The sequence below is a fragment of the Ictalurus punctatus genome, chromosome 10 (genome assembly GCF_001660625.3).
Source record: "Ictalurus punctatus breed USDA103 chromosome 10, Coco_2.0, whole genome shotgun sequence".
In the NCBI taxonomy this organism is placed as follows: Eukaryota; Metazoa; Chordata; class Actinopteri; order Siluriformes; family Ictaluridae; genus Ictalurus; species Ictalurus punctatus.
This window is the reverse complement of record NC_030425.2, coordinates 25,245,931-25,260,000: the sequence shown is the minus strand read 5'-3', so window position 1 is coordinate 25,260,000 and position 14,070 is coordinate 25,245,931. Positions and strand designations below refer to the sequence as shown.

Genomic DNA, 14,070 nt, shown 5'->3' with positions numbered 1-14,070 from the left:
GTTTCTATATAAAATATTCTTCTGTAGATGTGTTGTTGAATGTTTTGATTAATGTTTACACTCTGTACACAGTTCAGCAATAATAAACAACATAAATGGGAGGGAAAGAATTTCAATTAAAAAAAAGTTCTGTAAAAAAAACAAACAAAAAAAAAACAACCATATGAATAATGTATAATTCATCCTGCTTATTTAGGATAATTAAAAAAATAAATAAAAAAGGATTTTACTCTGTGTTTTAAGATCTATGAGTTCGCTTCATTTTCCCCCCACCCAGTTACAGCAGCCAGATCTGTGCGAATGTGCGTTTGTCCTCCGCTCATCTTCAGAACATGTTTTGTAAAATTGTTTCATCAGCACAAAGAGCCATCGTTTCCATTCCACCCGTCCGTACTCCTTGTTAATTCCTACTCACAGACGTGAAGCTCACACTCGCACTCATCTGCCTGCTGTGCCTGTGTAAAGTCCGTTGGCGAAACGCTCGGCATGTGTAAGACTTGTGCCGTTGTGTGTTTTTGTCCCAGGTGTGAGCAGGAGGACTCCTCGCACGCCGCTCTCGGACCTGCAGGGGAGCAACAACGAGCGCTCTAACCGGTAAGAGTCCCATCTACAGCGGTTTTCACATCACGTCCTGTCCTGTCCTCCTCCTTTTACCTTCACTATTTACGTTTAGATTTTAAAGACCTGGGCCTGTGAGCAGAAGTTTGGATTAAAAACTACCAGGCATTCAACGTTAGATCTGTGAGCAAAGTTTCTATATTTTTCTCCCTTTTTTTTTTCTTCTTCCCCCCCCCCCCCCCTCGCAGTAGATAAAAGGCAAAAGAGAAGCAAGTGTAAAATGAGGAACTCAAGAATTATTGGCACCCTTCAATGGAACGGGTCAAAAACAAAGCTATAGAATTAACCTTAAGCATAATTATTCCAAATTATAATTATGGGGCCGAGTCATCATCTTGTTCTCCAAACATAAGACGTTACAGGAAGGGGCTTTGTGGTGTTATTCTCTCCAGATGAGGCTTCATCAAATATTAATTGCAGGGCTGTTGATAATTATGTAACCAGGATTTTAAAGAAATGCATTACTGTGGAGCAAGGAGTGTCCGCAGAAGTGGGTTTATATGATGGAGAGCGGTTAATTGCATGAACACAAGATTAGTACAGGATGAATCATCCAAAATATTTTTATTTAAAATGAATATCTCCAAAACTATTTTGTGGAGGGTTTTTTTTTTTTTGCAGATATAGTATCATATTTGTGATAAGGGTCAGATGGAAGAAAAAAAAAAAACCCCTCTGAAATGCAGAGTTTGACTGCAGAGGCACTGATAGAGACGGGCCAGATAGAGATAGGGAGAAGTAAATAAAACTATAGTGTCCCAATATGTTATTCATTTGAAATGCACACAGGATGTCCCATAAGGCAAAACAAAAGTGTGTGTTTACAGAACTCGCTAAATATGTTCTCTTTCACTTTGATTTCCTACGAATAGAAATGCTTGGACTCGTTTTTGCTAGCTCAGATATATCATGGTCGCTACATATTTAAAGTAACCCTACGATGTTGGGCTTGGTATTAGTATATATCTATACTATACATACACTCATTTTAATGATGGGTGTATAAACAATAAATCTGGGGTTGATTGTGTTTGTGAATCTGAACACTTCTCCATACAACGAACAAGCTGTAGTATCTATCTATATATCTATCTATCTATATATATATAAATAATGAAAGCTCGACAGTGACTCAGAAGAGGTGTGGATAAGATCTCTTCTGGCCTTTATGGAGGACATGCGGTGACCACGGGGATGCCTCCTCCGCTTCATACCTCCTAAACGGCTCCATGGTATTGGGATTATCCCCCGTGTCCTCGGCCAGTGGCTCACAATAGTTCCTTTGTTTTCCCTCAATGTGATTTGCAAGCGCACACGCTGGCTAGGTTACAAAGTGAGCATTAAACTCCACGCAGCTGCTTCCTGTGGCGTTAAAGCACAGCTCGACATTCGCTCAGAGGACAGGGCTGAGAGGATACACATACTGAATCATCCCCCACCACCACCACCACCTCCTAAAGTCCACAGCGGAGCATCTGAATTACTCCCAGCCTCACACTGACTCTACAGCAGGATTCGCTCTCGATCGGGCCCCACGCAGCATCTGCTTCTGATGAACAGCAGCGAAGGAGTCCAGGTTCACCGAGCCTGAAACTATTTAGACAGTTTAATTTATTTATTTATTTTTTATTTTTTTTGCACACAGTATAAAGATGTTTGTCTTAGTTTTAAGCTCTGGATTGAATGATGGATTCAACAGGCAGCTAGAATGAAAACTCGACACATTCAAAAAGCATGAACATGCACACACTTCTTGTGGTATCATCATGCATAAAATTTGAACCTAAGTTTGTGGAGATTTTTCTTGTCTGTCTTTCGAGTGTTTATAGATCCGGGCTGCAAGCTAATTTATTTATTCAAGGAAGTTTGGTTCATATCATTTTATGGCAGTATATTATTTACAGTCCCTGTGTGCAGTATGTCTGTGCACGCCCGAGGTTTAAATCAGCCAGAGGCCGGCTATCGTTGCTGTCATAATGCATCTGGGCCTGGGCTTTGGGGCTCAGAATTTTTTTTTTAAGCATGTTGGATGTAATTCCATGGAAAGCACAGAGAGTTCTCCAGAATCTAGACCATAGCTTTGCTGCTTATTAATCCAAGCCAAATTTATTTTTTTTAAATTCATTTGAGATTAACTCTTAAATTTTTTGTCTGGAGTTTATTTATTTATTTATTTATTTATAAGTAATACATCATCCTACTTGTTAGATGTTAAATGACACGGTGCATAATCCTACTCTGGTTTCGTGCCTGGATCTTTCGTATCCGATTTCGCTCGTGAGCCAAATGTCAGATACGTTACCCTAAAAATGTTTGGAACGCTCTGAAAACCTTCATTTTGTTTTGCAAAAATAATCACTACCCCCAAAAACATTCCCACCTTCAGTAGAATTTTGTGCTTGTTCCCCACGACTTGCTTTTACTGTGCGTGAAACTGAACCGGCGGTCCCGGGCCTTGTGCTGTCTTTGTGTGGGGTAAATCCACTGGAGCAGGTTTAATTCACACACATACACACACAGCTGCAAAATAAACCTCCGGCAGCCACAGCCCTCCTGCTGCCCCATCGAGATGGATGTGCTGTAGCTTTTCTTTCCCTGGACACTACAAAGACTTGCAGCAGTGTGTGTCTTTTTTTTTTTTTTTTTTCTTTTCCCCTCCTTCATTCTGTTTAGCCTGTGCCTAAGTGGTTTGTGTTAAATGGTTTTCACTAGGATTAGGGTTAACCGTCCCGACCGCTTAAAAGCTACAAGAGCTTCTGTTTGTTCAGCCGGGGAAGCAGGAGCGGCTTTACCTTGCCGGGCCGAAGCTCTCGCGGGGATTTTTTAACTCTTACTAGAGTGGTAGCGATCAGTCCGTGCTGATAAAAGCGGTGTTGTTTCATTTCCTTTAGATCTGCAAAGCTGTGGAAAGACACTAATTCAAATGAACATTGGTCTCTCAAAGCCAAATGGAAAAATATGAACCATTTTTATGGTCATAGCCTTATTTGGAGTCTCGGCTATAATGAGTATCAACTACAATATAGACATGGTTATACATATGGTCAATGCATTTTTTTGGGGGGGGGTATTTCATGAGAAGCTGGATGGACCTCCAATATCCAACCATTTAACACAAGGTGGCGTCTCCACCTGCCTGTAAATCAGTTCAGAAAGGCCGTCCCTGTAGAGAGGGACTGGAATGTTTGATAGCTTTAGCTCACTTCCGCTAAAACTGCTGATTATTCCATTTTAAAATGATGTTACAAGATCACAGAATATGACTTGGTGTGGTTCTAGGGACTTCCATGTCTGGATTCCTGTGCTCCATGTGTGCACGAACGGGCTCGGAGACGTACAGCGATGCGGAGTGTTTTAACTCTTGTCGGAATATAATCAGAATGGTGTTGTGCCTATGGGTAAGACCCACGATGACACCTACCACAGGCTGTGGCGTTCCCTCTCTGGTCATCAAGGCAAAGAGGTTTGCGTTTTCTCACCGTGACCATGTGGGTTTCCTCCGGGTCATCCGGTTTCCTTACTCCTCCCAAAAGCATGTGGCTGACCACTTCCCGCCCAGTGTTCCCTGGGAGGCTTTTAGATCCACGGTGACCCTGAGCAGCGCTTCCTGTAGATGAATGAATGAATTATTGGATCGATAAAGTGAATCCTAACGGGATCGTGTTGCCCTGAATAGCTCCAGCTCCGTACGCTGAACAAATGCCAGAACACCACTGAGCGAAAAGCAGCAACAGCTGTAGCCAAGATTTTCAACAACGGCTTCTTTAATGATACTTGCGCGATTAAGTCATACACGTGGAGCCCATGTGCATGCGATTTTCAGACTAAGTGTTCGAAACACATTCTCAACAGTACGACTGTTCACGCGTGTTCATTTTGCCCATCAGGGACAGCAGGAACGGACGCTCCGGGAGACAAAGTCGACTGTCTTCCGGCAGCTCAATCACAGACGAAGATGGGATCTTTATCAACTCTACCAGCAGCAAGCTCCTGGAGAGAGCCCATGGCATTCTGATGTAAGAAAGCATTTTTCAATTCGTCACATTATTCCCAATCCAGAAAGAAAAGTGCTGTGTGGTAACGGACTCGAGCCCGACACCAAACGTTCTAAACAAGGCCAGCGATCCCAGAACTCATTTTGAGTACATTAGGTACCGCTGTGTGCAGTGTGAGAACAGTCTGCAGCAGGGGTGTCTGCTCTTATCCGGAAAGGGACGCTGTGGGTGCAGGTTTTCATTCCAACCAAGCAGAAGCCACACCTGAATCTATTGAAAGCCAAGATCTACGGATTAAACGGGTGGAATCAGGTGTGGCTCCTGCTCGGTTGGAATGAAAACCTGCAGCCGCACCGACCCTTCCCGTATGAGATTGCCCACCCCTGGTCTACAGTCATCTTAACCTTTTCTTTCCCTCTGTGCAGGAGGAACAAAAACTACAAAATGAAACCCAGTCTTCCGAAGGTGAATATTACAGGAGTACTTTCCTTTAATTAAAGCTGTGAGAATATCATGTTGACGATGTTGTTGGTTCTGGTGTTATGCGCTACAGCACCTGCTGGACGTGAAGTCCCTAAAGTACCTGAGCAACCTGACACTGCATGATCGCATCACCAAGTCCCTGCTGCACCTCCACAAGAAGAAGAAACCTCCGAGTATTAGTGCCCAGTTTCAGGTTAGTGTGGTGCTCTCTCTCTCTTTCTCTCTCTCTCTCTCTCTCTCTCTCTCTCTCTCTCTCTCTCTCTCTCTCTCTCTCTCTCTCTCTCTCTCTGCATCACTCTCGCTCTCTCTGTCCATCACACTCTCTCTCTCTCTCTGTCCATTACTCACGCTCGCTCGCTCTCTCTCTATCACTCACTCTCGCTCTCTAGCCATATCTCGTGCTCTCTCTCTATCCATTACTCGCTCTCTCTCTATCCATTACTCGCTCTCTCTATCCATTACTCGCTCGCTCTCTCTCTATCACTCACTCTCGCTCTCTAGCCATATCTCGTGCTCTCTCTATCCATTACTCACGCTCTCTCTCTATTGCTCGCTCTCTCTATCCATTACTCGCTCTCTCTCTATCCATTACTCGCTCTCTCTCTATCCATTACTCGCTCGCTCTCTCTATCACTTGCTCTCTTTCTCTCTCTCACTCGCTCTCTTTCTCCCTCTATCACTCGCTCTCATTTTCTATCTATCGCTCTCTATCTCTGTCTCTCTCACTCACTCTCTCTCTCTATCTCTCTCTCCCTCCCACTCTCTTTCTCTCTCACTCACTCTCTCTCTCTTTCCATTACTCTCTCTTTCTCTGTCTCTCTCTATCACTCGCTCTCTCTCTCTCACTCGCTCTCTCTCTCACTCGCTCTCTCTCTCACTCGCTCTCTCTCTATCACTCGCTCTCTATATCTATCTCTGTCACTCTCCCTCTCTCTGTCTCTGTCTCTTTCTCTCTCTCCCTCTCTCTCGCTGTCCTACCCCACCCATATTTATGAGCCTCAGCAAAAATTATTACATCATGTCAATTTTTTGCATTCAGTAACATTTTTTTACAGTCTGTTTTTACTCTGTGCTATTTTATTTATTTATTTATTTATTTATTTATATTTTAAACAATATTTGTATTCATTTTTGTCTTCATCTGGTTTGTCTAATGGCTACTCAATAAAACCTCTCTATATATAATAATAATAAATATTAATATATATAATAATAAAACCTTTATATATAATCAGTCCCTTTAAACAGCCCAATCTGCTGAGCCCTTATCCTTTCTCCATATAGCGTTTAAGAATAGGTAGGATTTTGATTTCCCATTCTGACGATTCTCAGCGAGAACGCATCGGAGAGCCGTAAACACCCGTCGCTGTGTGTAGTCACGCAGCCTCTGGCAACAAGCCTGCACAAATGTGTGGATGACCTCACTTCCCACATCCTGTTGTGGGTCTGATTACTCTCTTTTTTTGGAAGAAGAGAAAGTGAATTCCTGACCACCAAAATAGATGATTTTCCTTCCTCTCTTCAGTTCAGACACTGGCACACACACACATACACACAGAGGGCTGAGGTGGGGCCGGCTCTGAGAGATGTCGCCCCAAGTTCCTTTGTCCTTCGAGATGAACTCTGTCTCAACTCACAGGAAGTAAATTACACCAGCCCACGCTGATAGCTCGCGTTACACTGCTCTCGTTCCTTTCGTTTAAAATAAAAGCATATGCACATGCCATAAAACCATCAAGAGGCTAGATCAAAAACATGCTCGAAATACGTTACCCATGAGATACTCCCACACTTTAAATGAAGCCTGTCACAGGGTTTAACACGAATGACGTCAGAGTCGTAAATGATTTGTTTTATGTTCTCTCTCTCTCTCTCTCTCTCTCTCTCTCTCTCTCTCTCTCTCTCTCTCTCTCAAGGCATCTCTTAATAAGCTGATGGAGACTCTCGGGCAGTCCGAGCCCTACTTTGTGAAGTGCATCCGCTCAAATGCAGAGAAGGTATATTAACACAGTACCACTAGTACCACTAGACGTTCTGAAAACAGGAAGGTGTTCACGTTCTTTCTGTCTCTCTTCCTCCAAGCTGCCCTTGAGATTTAACGACACTCTGGTGCTGAGGCAGCTTCGCTACACAGGCATGCTGGAGACTGTGCGAATCAGACAATCAGGCTACAGCATCAAATATACCTTTCAGGTATTTACACACACTGCCCAAGTCCATAAAACATTCCCAGAACAACCTCTGGAAGTTGGAATGGACTTTTCTTCCTCTGTTGAAGGGTGTATAAGGTTTAGATCATTTCCTGTGTTGGGTCATAGCCGTGGTATCCAAGGCTGAAATCACTCTTTCCAGTTTTGTCGTCTTCTGTGCCTAGGTGCGGTCAGTGAGTGCGAGTTGTTATTATTATTATTATTATTATTATTATTATTATTATTATTATTATTATCGTTGGCATTGTTTTATACCGTGTACCAGGAGAACAAAAATGTAATCGATTTAGAGTTTTTAAAGTTCATTTTCAAGATGTGCTACAATACACGAAGATGACATCATAGAACTAATATTAAATAAAATGTAGATATAGTACATTAAAATCTAAAAACAACAAAATAATACATTTGTTTTGTCTGGTTTTTAAAAAAAAAAAAGTTTTCAATAGGTTTTAGTGAGGAATGTTGTGCAAACGACGTGCATGATGCATTCTCCATTACACACCGTGGTTAGAATTATGAGCTTGTGATCGGAAGATTGAATTCTGCCCCGAGTTCCCCCCACCCCAGTCTCAAACTGTCCAGTTTCTATGACTCTGGGCCTACTGTAGTCTCAGATTCCTGTTTTTCATCTGACGGACGTAGAACCCAGTGTGAGCTTCTGCTGTGGCTCATCCGCCTCAAGCTTCAACATGCCACGTGTTCCGAGATGCTTTTCCGCTCACCTCGTCTGTAAAGAGCGGCTATTTGAGTTACTCTAAAGATTTTTGCAGGAGTTTAGGAAATACTCGGCCATGCCAAGGTCAACGTTTGACGTGAGCCGTATCTGCATGATTTAACACACTGCGCTGCTGCCATGTGAATAAGTGCTATTAAAGTGGCCAGTGTGTATATATTTGAAAGAATTGTGCTGCTAGATCAAATTAAGCTTCTGGCTAATATAGTTTGCTTTTTGAGTAATATACACTACCGGTCAAAAGTTTGTGGACACTCGACTGAAATGTTTCTCATGATCTTAAAAAAACATAATCGTCCCGACGTATTCATTTCTTTATTAGAAAACTAACATTTTATTTCCTTTTTTTTTTTTTTTTTTTTTTTTTTAAAACAGAAGACTCGGTACAAAATATTCCAAAAAGTTGGTGCGAACTCCTTTAATACTGATTAAAAACCATCTCTGGGGAATTCCTCAAGAAATCAGTTGAGAAAAATGCCCAGAATACATTTCTGGAAATTCTAGGCGAAAAGGGTGTCTGCTTTGAAGATGATAAAATACTAAATTATTTTGATTTATTTAGGATTTGTTTATCACAATATAATTCCCATAGTTTCAGTTGTGTTATTCAGGAGTTTTGATGACTTTGTTAATATTCTAAAATGTGGAAGAATAAAATAAAACAAAGGGTGAGTGTGTAAAATTTTGACCTGTAGTGTATAGTTCGCTTTGAGAAAGCCCCACGGCCGTGCGCCCGTGCGAGTGTTTTAGTCTGCGGTAAGTCCCCTGGCACAGGAGTGACATGCAGCCTTTATTGCTGAATGTCTGTGCAGTGTGCTCACCTTGGCAGTTTGACCTCCTCCACAGCCTCTCTATTGTTCGTTATGAATGCGCCTTACAATAATTACATACACAGAGCATCTGTTTCCCATGCTGCCCACCCCCTATAACCTACAGAGAAGGAGGCTTGTGTTCCTTTAGCGATAAAATATATATAAATGTTTTTTCCTAATCATCTTGACGGCTTTGAATATTCACTGCAGGGGCGCTACGAGTCTGGAACAGCTGTATGTCACACACATGATGTCTCAAAAGCAGATCAAAAATAATAATCTGACGAGGTTCATTTTGTCTTGCGCTCCATCAGGAGTTTGTCCGGCACTTTCATGTGATGCTACCTGAGGACCTACAGGCCACGCAGGAGGACATCAGGCGCTACCTCTGCCAGGTGGACCTCGCTCCCGATGGCTTTCAAGTGGGCCGCACGACGGTATGACTCCACCTTTAGGCATGAGGAACGCAACAAACGCATTACTGTAGTGGAATTTAATTGAACCGAAGTGAATCAGGCATAAGAATGAAGACAAGCCGAACCTGCAGCATGACACACACGATCCACTTTTATTAGTCACGTTCCTAGAGAATGTTCTGTATGTGGTGTGGAGTCACTAACATGGTCTGTCTGGCTGTGTGTGTGGGTCAGGTGTTCATGCGTGAGGTGGCACGCCAGAGGCTCCAGGATCTGCTCCATCAGGAGGTGCTGCGGAGGATCGTCAATCTTCAGCGCCGTTTCCGAGCCGTTCGGGAGAGGAAGAGTTTTCTCAGGATGAAACACGCCACCCGCCTCATACAGGTACTGTTCACATCTCCAAGGTTTCCCCAGCCCCGTAGGCATGATTTAGATCTTTTCTATACTCTCCTACTGTATAAAAGCTACTCTTGTGTGTGTTCAGGAATTCGGTCGATTGATTTGTCGGCTGTTCGTGTCCGTGTAATACTGAAAAATATTTTTGGTAATGCTGCGCTGTTTAGCTTTTCAGTAGCTCAGTTCCTCCTCATTAGATCATTTAAGAGAACATGTGGTGCTGCTTTGCTTGATGGAACAAAAATAAATACGTTCGGTGCAGCAATGTAAAGCGGGGGAAAGATCTATGGAAATGTAAATATTGTACTGGCAACGAAAACCTTTTCAGAGCGACGTGTTATTCTAATGTCAATCCTTTGAGAAATCGAATCATTTAAAAACTTTCACTCGTGTTTCATTCAGACACTAATGCGTTTAATTCAACTTCTTTTCTAAATTACAGTCTCTACAAACTGCTGGAAGAGATTTATTTGAACACCAGTATGATAGCTCTCTATAATGTCTTTCTATTATTATTATTATTATTATTATTATTAATAATAATAATAATAATAATAATAATAATGATGCATAACCAGATGTTTGTGTAACTCAAATGAAAGGGTGCGTTCACGTCTATTAGTCTGTTTGCGGAGCCTGACTCGGAGTCGATGCCTTTTTTTTTCGCTACTTGGTTTAGTTTCGTTTAAATTAAGTGAAGCAAAAGCGAAAAAAATATTGGCTGAGGGGCACATAGGGCTGAAAATTCGTGATGCACCGAAAGGAAAATTCTGGGCCGAAACCGTAAATTCATGATGCACTTGGCCGAGAACCGAAACCATTTACAAAAAAAAAAATAATTTGTATAATCGAGTTAATATTAGACTTTTTAATTCATTTCATGAATTTAATGAATCTGAAATTGAAAAACTACAAACCAATAATTTTTTTTTTTTTTTTTATAGAAATGAACACACCAAAACAAAACCAATATTATATATATTTTTCTTCATTCAGTTCTGTAACAATCAAATTTAACTGATTTTTTTAATCCAATTATCCAAATAATGTAACGTTAACTATTATGTTATGCAAACCAGCAGTCGAGTAATGAACTTAGCAGCTCTAGGCTAGTATCTTGCAAATGCAAACAGTTTAAGCATGCTACAGAATCATTTTAATGAAAACATTGCTGTACTGTGCATATTGAACGTGACGCCGTGTTTTCAGGCGGTGTATCAAACCTGTCGTGGAGAAGTGCTCGGGCACCGTAACCCCTCTTGAAATTTCTGCGGAACAAACACGGCAGGTGTCCTTATCAGATGTCCTTGTTGTCCTTATCAGAAACTTTGAAGTATTTCCAAACCGCTGACATGATCACGCTTTGCCAGGTAGCACCGCGATAACCGTCAGCAAGATCAAGAGTGAAATCTGAGCACTGAGGGGCGGGGCGTGGCGGCATATATTTTCGACCTTTTTTTTGTCTTTCGGCCGAAAATGCCATTTTTGGCGGCCGAACTTTCGGTGCATCCCTACTGAAAATATCTACGTAAAACTTTCATTCATTGGTCAGAAATACGTTAATGGACAAATCTTCATCAGGTGCACATAGAAATCAATAAAATCACCCAAGCGTGGAGAACATGGAGCTGGCACTACATAAATTACTGGATAAATTTAAAACAACATGGTCTGAAATATAATTTGCATCCACCAATTTTTTTTTTTTTTTTTTCTAATTGGGTTTGTCTCTCCAAACATCCAGAACATGTCGCATTTCTGCAGCGCTACAGCGCAGCCCTTTGGCTCAGTTTGCGCTTTGCAGCTCACATCTATGGAAAACTGCTGCCCAAAACACGTGGTGTATTTCGTTCACGTCCTGCAGAGTTAAATGCCTTCTCACTGCAACAGTCTAGAGTTCACTTGGAACCGGACTGAAACGGTCACGCCAAACGTGATTTGTGTTCTGTGACCTGCGTAAACGAACAGTTTCACTCAGCAGACCTCATCCACTGCATTTCTCTTCACGTACAGGACTGGTGGCGGAGCTGCCAGGCCAATCAAAGAGACGAGCAGCTGAAATATGATGATAATGTCAGACAAGGAGCAGCAATCTGCATTCAGTCAGCTTGGAGAGGTTTCCAAGAGCGCCGCAGATTCCTGATCTGGAAGGAAGCAGTACTCGTAATCCAAAGGAACTGGAGACTGTGCCACTATAGACGCTATAGTCAAGCTGCTGTCACGATCCAGGCTGCCTGGAGAAGCTACAAGGCCAGAGAGCAGTACATCCACCATCGTCACATCATCGTCCTGTTCCAAGCAGGATGTCGAGGCTATTTGGCAAGGCAGAGGTAAGCGACTTTCCTCGCTACAGAGAGTTGCTTTGTTTAGGCATGTTGCTTAATAATACAGGACTCTGAAATATCCTGGATCAGTCCAATCCATGGCCTAAGCTTGTTCATGCCCAGATCATACAGGTAGTCAGCCAAGCAGAAGTCTCCTGATTTCACAAACACTCCAGCACTAAGCACGAGCAGTTTGTTGGGAGAAGTGTAAAGTTGTTTTGGTTCTATTTCAGTTTGGGGAAAAAAAAAAAAATATATATATATATATATATATATATATATATATATATATATATATATATATATATATATATATATAATTATTATTATTATTATTATTATTATTATTATTATTATTATTATTATTTTTTTTTTTTTTTTTTTTTTTTTTTTTTTGCATTAGGGTAAGTATCATTTCAGTGTAACCTCATCAGCAGCTGTCAACAGTCTTTTTGGTATCTTTCAAATATACAGGTTCAAAGAGCTGAGAGCGCAGAAGTTGAAGGACTCACAGCTGCTGAATGGACAAATAAGCCCCTCTCCAGAGGAAGAAAAACAAAAGATCACGGGTCTGGATATGAGGGTGTGGGAGGACCGTTCTTACGAGGAGCGGGAGAGGAGCTTGCAGATGCAAGGAGAAGAGGCAGAAGCGCAACTGCAGGATCAGGTGGTGATCAGAGAGAGAGCACGCCTGTTCGACGACTCCAACCTGAAAACGCGGGCCAAGAGAGAGAGCCGCCGTATGCGGGAGTTAGAGCAGGCCAAGTTTAGCCTGGAGCTGCTTAAGGTGCGTGCAACAGGAGGAACATCTCCTTCTGAGGACAGGCGCTGGTCTGTGGAGTTCGCCAGTGATGGTGGCATCTCACCTCAAGGCACTCCAGATAGCCAAAGCTCTAAAGGCAGCTTCGAGCTGGTTATTATAGATGACTACGCTAAAGACAAAGTGCCATGTGATGAGGCTTCGTTTTCAGTGCCACCCCAGCATGAAGCGCTCCCCAACAGCCCCAGGATTACATTTCCTCCTAAACCTCTTGCACCTGCCGTTCCATCTAACAGTCCCAAAGCCGAACCAGACAAGCTTCCTGCTTTGCCCAAACTGGAGAACGCTCTTCCTACTTTTTACGTTCCTCCAGTAGAGAGCAGCTCTAAATTTGCAAAGTCCAGCTTAGACTCGTCCACCTCTCAGCATCAGAGTCCAGAAAAGCCAGTGAAGGACAGGAGTGAGTCTACCCGCAGACCAGTAGTGGTAATAATTAGCATGCAGAAGGAAAACCTGCTTGATGGAGCAGATTTGAAGCCACCAGAAGTAAGAGACAGTTCTGCTCAAACTAGCGAGCCTCCCAGCCCGGCGCAGGGTGAAAGCACCACCCGGTCCATGCTGGAGAGACTCGAGAGGCTCAACGAGGCCAAACAGGAGCGGCAGAAGCACCAGCAGCAGCAGAACGAGAAGGAGATGATGGAGCAGATCCGGCAGCAGAAGGAGATCCTGGAGAAACAACGCAAGCACTTTGCCCAATATGAGAGAGAGATGTTTGAGAAGCAGAGAGGCGAAGCCCTGCAGAGGATTGAGCAAAGTAGGCAAGAAAGATCCGGAAAGGTCACAGACAGAAGTCTTCCCATAACGCAGCCAGAGCACGATCTCACCTCCTCACTACACACCCAAGACAAACCGGATACGCCATCTAAAACAAGACAAAGACCAAAGGACAAGCAGAATGTGTTGGATGGATGGTCCCCAAAACTCACCTCAGAGTCTCAAGAAGGTCCTGCCAAAGAAGCCCAGAAGATGCCACCTACCTCTAGCGTCAACGTTAACATGACTGAACGACATGGAAATGTTTTTTTCTCACCCAAGGACAAAGTTTCCATCTCAAAGTAAGTGTTGGACTCTCCTTAAATAACACGTCGTCGATCCGAAACAGTAGAAACCGATTTAGCGTAATTTTACGTTAATTAATCGACTGTTTTGCAGGCTTGAAAAGGAATTTGGCGGTCGGGGGAAGTCCGCGGCAGTTCAGAGGGAGACCGGAACCTCAGAAATCAAATCCTCGAAGCCTCTGAAAAGTCGTGAGGTGAGGGG

General features: G+C 42.8%; 1 protein-coding gene across 6 annotated transcripts in view; it reads left to right on the top strand.

Moving 5' to 3' along the window:
- myo9aa (myosin IXAa) overlaps positions 1-14,070 on the top strand; it is a 123,887-nt gene that overhangs the window by 94,764 nt on the left and 15,053 nt on the right. For all 6 annotated transcript variants that reach the window (XM_017478025.3, XM_017478024.3, XM_017478023.3 and 3 more), the window contains 11 exons: positions 525-594; positions 4,506-4,634; positions 5,039-5,078; positions 5,167-5,289; positions 7,013-7,093; positions 7,179-7,289; positions 9,169-9,291; positions 9,505-9,654; positions 11,680-11,996; positions 12,465-13,865; positions 13,963-14,062. In XM_017478025.3, the coding sequence (XP_017333514.1) occupies positions 525-594; positions 4,506-4,634; positions 5,039-5,078; positions 5,167-5,289; positions 7,013-7,093; positions 7,179-7,289; positions 9,169-9,291; positions 9,505-9,654; positions 11,680-11,996; positions 12,465-13,865; positions 13,963-14,062 (2,645 nt within the window). The remainder of the gene's footprint in view (positions 1-524; positions 595-4,505; positions 4,635-5,038; positions 5,079-5,166; positions 5,290-7,012; positions 7,094-7,178; positions 7,290-9,168; positions 9,292-9,504; positions 9,655-11,679; positions 11,997-12,464; positions 13,866-13,962; positions 14,063-14,070) is intronic.